General features: G+C 41.7%; 1 protein-coding gene across 1 annotated transcript in view; it reads right to left on the bottom strand.

Moving 5' to 3' along the window:
- KIAA0408 (KIAA0408 ortholog) overlaps nt 1-6460 on the bottom strand; it is an 18677-nt gene extending 12217 nt beyond the window's left edge. Inside the window, exons 1-2 of the mRNA XM_015424797.1 lie at nt 6455-6460; nt 603-914 (exon numbers count right to left, since the gene is read on the bottom strand). Of these exons, the coding sequence (XP_015280283.1) occupies nt 603-914; nt 6455-6460 (318 nt within the window). The remainder of the gene's footprint in view (nt 1-602; nt 915-6454) is intronic.
- Nucleotides 6461-7891: the final 1431 nt, after the last annotated feature.

Raw genomic sequence — 7891 nt, 5'->3', positions numbered from 1 at the left:
TTGCTTCTAAAGGTTTTGAGTTACAGTTTGGTGTAGTTGTTAGGAGCATGGACTCTAATCTGGGAGAACGGGGTTTGATTCCCCATTCCTCTACTTGCAGCTGATGGTGTGACCTTGGGTCAATCACAAGTTCTTTCAGAGCTGTTCTCTCAAGAGCAGTCCTTGAAAGAGCTCTCTCAGCCCCACCTACCTCACAGGGTGTCTGTTTTTAAATGGTAAGCGGATCTGCATAAACAAGATTGGGGGAGGACATTCAGATCAGAGTCCTTTTAAAATTTTCTTTTGCTGTGTGCCTTTGGCCTAATATGCTAATGAGCTGTGCTGTCAGGGGTGTGGCCTAATATTCTAATGAATTTCTGCTGCTGGGTGTGGCCTATTATGCTAATGAGCTCCTGCTGGGCTTTTTCTACAAAAGAAGCCCTGCAACTGACTAATAACAGACCCATGTGAGTTGCATCGATTAAGACCAACCACTAACTATAAATGTATAAATAAGATATATAAATATACAAAAATATAAATAAGAACATGTTGACATATTACGGGTTACAGTCAGGAGCTATGTTCATCCTCAATGAAACACCCATTTCCAATTTACTCACAATATTGAGATCCTGAGTGTAATTCTTGGTTGTTTTCAAGCCTGGGCAATCTTCAACTTCCTTGTAATTCTCAAAGGACAGATTATCCTTTACAAAAACATGATTTTTCCTCTTGTTCCTTGTTTCCTTGCTTTCTTTCTCTGCCTTGGTGAGCAAACCTTCTTTATCTGATGAACAACAGTTGAGCCCTGGTGTGTCACTCCATTCTGAAGTGGGGGGATGTACAAACCGCTCCTGTGTCTTACTCTGAATGGCTTTATTATCAAAGGCATTCATGTTGCTCTCACGCCTTAATTTTACCTCCTGGTAAAGCTGGAAAGGAAACAAAAAGCCCCCTATTAGACTACATGATCTTACATGGCTGATGAACAAAGGACTGTATTTATGTTCACTTTGAGTTTGTGTCACCAGACTTCTAAGTTTGGACTCACCAGGGGACTGATAGATCTGAAACTTATTTTTAGAAAGAGATGTCAAGTCACACGTTATAACAGTGATGATGGGGTCATTCTTCTCACAGGATACAAAGGAAGTACCGCAGTTCCAAAAATGCTGACTGTGTTTTGAGTGTGTGTAGCGTAGCATACTGGGAGCAGGCCTGAGAAGGGTTCCACAGAAGCCCTGACACTGTACCACACTAGGTCTGAAATGAAGTATGCCCAGTCACTCAGCTCTGCTGTACCTGCAAATCATCAGGGCAAACACTTTTGGATCAGTATTTAAAACTCTCACACGTGAAGCTGGGGATTCAACATGGGACCTTCTGCATGTGAAACAGATGCTGTCCCAGTGAGCTACAGCCTAGTCCTGAAAGTCACAGCCCCACCTCTCATATCAGCTCTACCCAGGGGTCATTTCGTAGAAATCTTATTCCAGCATCAGCCATTTGAAAATAAGAATCCTTATTGCCTGAGACTGAGGTTTGAATCTTTGCCTGCTGGTCTTCTGATCTATTGAGTAGATTGAGTCTGACTTTATTGATTTTATTTTATATGTTATGCTTCGTAGACAAAAAAAAATAGCAGACTAAAAATTCCATCAAATAAATGAGTAGAAATAACCAAACAAATACAGCACTGCCACTAGAATTAAACTCTGTACATCATCTGCCAAAGTACACTGTGGAAATGACAACGAGAGCACCAGATGCTCTCAAGCATTCATGTTTTCCTAGCCACATAAAATAAAGCGTCCTGTCACTACCCTTATCTATGCATACTGCTTGTTTATTAAAGAGGTAGTGAATACTGAGTGGGGGAAAGGACAGCAAGTGGGTGAAAAAAGAAGGGAGAAAGCTGTGGTCAAACATTTAATATTACATTAGAAAGAAAAGAAGGGCCAGCTGGTTATCAAAGGTACCAAGAACAGGGCAACAAGCAATCACCTTATATTTCTAGAAATATGCACTAGACTGTACATACTAGCAAATACAATAAGGGAGCTTTAGCAAAGGAACAAGCCATCTAAGAAGGCTGGAGATGTTCTTTCCTTGCAAGCTTTAACAGAAGACTGAAGAGCCATCTATCAAGAATGTTCTAAGAATAAGACAAAGGGAAGTGATGAAGCTTAATATCAGAGCCAGGGGTGGTCCTAAGCAGTGTTCCCTCTAAACTGAGTTAGTGTGAGCTAGCTCACAGTTTTTTTAGCCTCCGGCTCACACATTTTTGTCTTAGCTTAGGAAGGATAGCTCCAGAGCAAACTAATTTATGCAGTAGCCAAATGGCTCGCTCACAACTTTAATGCCAGTAGCTCCCAAAGTAGAATTTTTGCTCATAGGACTCCACATCTTAGAGGGAGCATTGGTCCTAGGCACAGGAAACCTGGGGCAGCTGCCCTGGGCTCCACACTGGGGGGAAGACTGCTTCTGCAGCCAGCTACCCCAGCAGGGAGGTGACCACTAGCCAGCCAAGCCACAAAGCTGCCCATGTGGCATGGGGAGAAGGCAGCTAGCTGACCAAGCCCTGAAGCTGCCCGCATAGTGCTGAGACCCCTGGCCAAGACCCAAAGCCAGCCAGCCAAGACCCAAAGCCACCCACGCAGGAGAGGAGGAGGCACCTGGCTAGGATGGCTCTTGCTTCCTCCTTTCCTCCTTTGGAAGGTAGGGCCATGGGTGGGCTACCCCACAGTAATTCAGGTGTCCCATCCACTAGTTCTGCCCAGGCCCCAGAATCACTAAGCCCACCTTTGGGCACAGTATATGTTTCCACACAGAAAATTCCCAGTACTGTCCCTGATATATTTTATTAAAGCATTTCAGGCCTTAATGCTCACAGAGACCTCTGCTTGAGACCTTAGAGAATGGTTACCCAACACACTGCTAGGCTGAATGAACCAGCAGTATGACTCAATATTGCAGCTTCGTGCATTCATTCTGCAGCCTGGAAAGGGTTGGGCATGATTGCTGATACCTACCCAAACTAAGGTTTGTTCACAGCCTTTGACTTTTGCTTAACGGCCCCATTCATACGAGGCAGTTTGGGCCGGGAGCGGGCCGGATTGGAGGCGCATCAGACGGGCGCGATCCCACGGCAACATCTGCCTGGCGTCGCGCTCCCGCCTCCAACCCGGCCCTTCCCCCGATGAAATTGTTATATTTAAATCCCTGTAACCAATCCCTGACAATATGTTGGCTGCTGCATTTTAGGCCAAAAGAAGTCCAGCCAGTTTTCAAATGTGGAACTGTTTTTAGTGCACTACTGTAATCTAACTTGGTGTTAGATTGGTGTTCAGAGTATCACTTTTAAATAATAAACAAAGCTGGAGGCCAGGACCAGTAGATAAAAGAAATGTTGATTGGTGAGAGGGAAGGAGAGAAAGAGGAGAGGACATGGGGGCTGCAAGGAGCAGAGAAAGATAAAATAGGATAAGGAAGTGGATACAGAGCTAAATGAAGTGACCTCAGCAAAGCCCTTGCAGGTTCCCTGCTTGCCAGTATATCTAATTCTCAATATCACAGATTACTCTTGTCTTAAATTGCATATGAAGATTATGAAACTATCTATAAATATAGACATTAGAAAGACTGTAACCAAAATGATGTACAGATGGTACTATACCACACCAAAATTATTCAAAATGACTTCAGACTACACACTGTGTTGAAGATGTACGCACAGGAATGGAGTTTCGGCTAGCTTCTAAGTTGGCCACTCCCAGCAGGAACTCATTAGCATATTAGGCCACACCCAACAGCAGAAACTCATTCGGATTGGCTACAATTAGCGGTGTGTGGCCTAATATGCAAAAAGCCCTGGGTGTTGACAACAAACAAGGTAAAGAGAATAAGAAGCAAAAGGTGGGTGTGGCTGGATGACTACACTTCTGGTAACATGGGGGTGTGGCCTAATATGCAAATGAACTGTGCTGTCAGGCGTGTGGCCTAATATGCTAATGAGTTCCTGCTGTTCGGTATGTCCTATTATGCTAATGAGTTCCTGCTGGGCTTTTTCTACAAAAAAAGCCCTGGTTATCAAGGAGTTACATTATTCCATATTTGATGGTTACGCCCCCAAATCAAGCCTTTTGTTATAATATTTTCAAAGTCATGAAAAATATATTAGGTTATAAGCTTCCATATGATCCAAGAATAGGTTTATTGGGATATTTCCCTTAGGAAGTACAGATAAGGCATATGACTCAGTGGCACCCAGAATATTAGTAGCCCTGAACTGGACAAAGAAATCTTTTCCACAAGTTGTATTGGAATAGTATTAAAGTGAATGACTGAGTTAGAACACAAATTTTACACTTTGTATATAAATAACTACACAAGGTGAGAATAGAATAGTTATTGTGTATAGTATAGGTACAACAATAGTAATAGTTCTAATAGTGAGTATATTGGCAATTTTGTTTGAACAAAACAGACATTTATGCATTTAAATATCATAATATAATAGTTCCATTTGCTAACAAACTTATGATTGATTCATTTTATGTGTTTTAAGTAGTAAAATAAGTTTATATTTTACAAGAAAGTAAACATTGCATGTTTTTCCATCCCCCCCCCCAAAAAAAATAGGGGGAAATGCTATTTTCTCCACATAGCTTCAGATTTTCAGATCATTTTCCGCCATAGTTGTTGATTATGGCCACTTATACAACCTTGCTAGGTTTGAAACAGCCAAGACACAGACTATGTTTTGTCTCTTACAGTTTGTTGACAAGGCAGTCTAGAATCTAAACATAGCGAGTTTGCTATATCTAATGAAGATGATTTTACACTAACTCACATAGTTGATCTTTCCATCAACCCTGCCCTCTCCACCAATAAATATATGTAGATACATACACACAAACACATCTTGCTTTACAGCACTGGTAGTCTGACTTTACTCTTTCATGCACTGCAATTTTTTTTTTACTAGAGTGTCTGTGGTCTGTCAATATGTTTTAAATGTTTGAAACAAAAGTACATGCATAATCAGATTTTTTTAACAGTGAATGAATACCTAATTTATGTTAAGTGAATTTAAATATGCATACTAGCCTAAGAACATGAGTCTAAAAACATGAGATTAAGAATTGCTTTACTGGATCTGCCTGGTCCAACAGTTTTGACAAAAAATCCCAAGAAGGAGCAGGTATTCGTTATCCCACTGCAAACTGGCTAATGATATATTAGTAGACTGTGGTCTGCATTGCTCTCAGACCCTAATTCGTCATCCATTCGCACACTTGTGGGGAATCTATATGGGAACAATCAAATATGGAATAATTGTTGATGCCATCAATTCGTACAATTCTTATTTATTGATATTTTTATTGATGTTCAATGCTTGGTTTGAAGTTTTAGAAGTTGGATTATGTATTCATTAATTGTTGTAGTCCACCCTGAGCCTGCTTGCAGGGTAGGGCAGGGAAGGAGTCCAAATAAATACGTAAGTAAATAATACCCCAAAATTAAGACACCAGACAAATTGCATGTGTTAAATTTGTTGTTGTTGTTATCATCAAGTCACATCTGATTTATGATGACCCCATAGGGTTTTCAAGGCAAGACATGTTCAGAAGTGGTTTGATATTGTCATGGCCCTGGTATTCCCTGGTGTTCTCCCTTTCAAATACTAGCCAGGGCCTGGTTAGTTTCCAAGATCTGATGAGATTAGGCTAGGCTAGGCTATCCAGGTCAGGGTTTGGGTTAAATTAGGGTTCATTAATTACAATGTGAACTATGCATTCAGTTCACTCCCCATACTATCCAGGCTCCCTAGGAAGCTGCCCACTGGGATTGCCAGCATTTGAGCAACCCACAAGCCATGCCTACGTTTCCTGGCCTGCACTATACTCGTGCTGAGAGATGTTGCCATCAACTCCACCCCCACCCACCCCAGGCCATATAAAAGTTCAAACACCATAGATAGCACTAAGGGACTAACCCCTCATCAGTTCTCTGGGACAGCACTGCCATCGGTGGCTGATTTGGGTGCTTTCCTTTATCTGAGGTTGCAATTCCCCCACTGGGAGCAGGGAATCCCCCACCCCTAGGCCCTGTCCCCTGCTGCTGATCAGCAGGTTGTCGTGGGGGAGACACACACACAGGGGAGGCAACATGGTAATGTCACTTCCAGCGTGCACCTCTAGTGATGTCATCATATCACCAGCAATGTGGAGACATGCTGGTATTTGGACAGAAGACGGTAAAAAAGGCTTCTACCAGACAGTTTTTGCCCAAACACCAGAACATACCCACATCCCTGGCAACCTGATGACATAACTTCTGACATGCACTGGATGTGATATTGACGCATTCCCAGATGCCAGGGTGATGTTGCTGAGATGCTAGCGTAGGCCTTCCCTGCTGCCAGTGTTCCCTCAGCCCCCCCACTGTTTGCCAGACTTGGCAATCCTACCTCCATCCTTGGATGCCACACAGTACTTGCCAGTTTAATTATTAAGCACCTCATCCACACAAGTCCTGCCAACCCCAATTGGGGCCTTACCAACCCTTCAGGGCCAAACTACACATCACCTGTGACAATAATGTCACAGGTAATGTGTAATTTGGCTCCAAGTCAGATTCTTTCTCAACAAGATTAGGTTCATACAAAATGAAGCTAGTTCAAATGGATTCAGCTAAAAGTTGAAGCTGAGGCCAGTGTTGTTACTGGCTTCATTGGCATTTAGCTGGGGGCCTAAGGAGGGGTGAGGTTTTGAATGTCCTTGTCACTCCTTCTTATAATCACATGAATGCCATTACTTGGCTCACCTGTGAAATGCAGCATTTAATCCTTTCTCTTTCCAGCTCTCATCCAGACCTGTCATTGGACTCTGAAGCTAGCTTCTTTTCCCTGCTTTCAGCTCTGTTTCCACTGTTTTCCAAAACTGACTTCAAATCCAGCGAATTCTCTTCTCTTTTCTTTATACCTGCCTAGAAAAATTCAGGACAGCTTTATAACAAATCAAGATTACTGCAAAAAGCAGAGCTCTACAAAGACAGCACAGGATTCTCAATAAAAAGGCCAGGCAGAACTGATTGTTTAAGCAAAGGTCTTGGCTTCATGTAGTAAGCCATTGGCGTGTGAAGCTTTCACCTTTTCTAAAGCCAAAGTTTCCGTTCAGTGCCAGGGATTGCAAAGACCGTTGTTCCAAAACAACTTTTTTCCACTGCACTAAAAGTTCTCTTTTAGACTAATGTTATTAAAATTAAGAAAAGTATTTGCAACTGCTTAAACTTTTTAAAAGTGTATAACTATGTACAACAATTGGGTTTGTTTTTGGAAGAGATGTTACATTTACTTTTTGAGTAGATTAACTCAAAACAGACGTCAAAAGGAATTGTACAGAAGAATTCCTCTTTATTCATCATATAAAGAATTCCTCTTTATTCATCATATAAAGATTAGTCACCGTGGAGATCTCTGGGCAAAGGGATAAAATAGGGAAAGGTAAAAGAACTGTTTGATGTAGACATTTGATGAGAAGCATCACATATGGAAATATTGCAGCAAAAGGATACAAACAGCACATTCTCCTATAATGTGTATTGATTACTCTCTCATAATGCATGCATTTACATAACAGAGAAACAAAGAGAAACACTGAGCTTCTAAAATGATTATTTGTTTGTTTAAATCAATCCTTGTAGTGTATGATCTGTTTCTGACTAAACTGCATTTCAGAAACCACACTGGAGACAATCCAAATGCAATCAAGCTTTGGAAGAGCTTAGCAGGAATCTTTACATGACATGTAATGTAGAATCAAATGACTGGAAGGGAGCTGAGGATCACTATGACAGACTTTTCTTGACCCAAACTATCCTAATGATTATCTCATGTCAGGGGGAG

This window comes from Gekko japonicus, unplaced genomic scaffold (genome assembly GCF_001447785.1).
Source record: "Gekko japonicus isolate JY-2015 unplaced genomic scaffold, Gekko_japonicus_V1.1 scaffold907, whole genome shotgun sequence".
In the NCBI taxonomy this organism is placed as follows: domain Eukaryota; kingdom Metazoa; phylum Chordata; class Lepidosauria; order Squamata; family Gekkonidae; genus Gekko; species Gekko japonicus.
The sequence above is the reverse complement of the archived record's forward strand: the minus strand, read 5'-3'. Positions and strand labels throughout refer to the sequence as shown.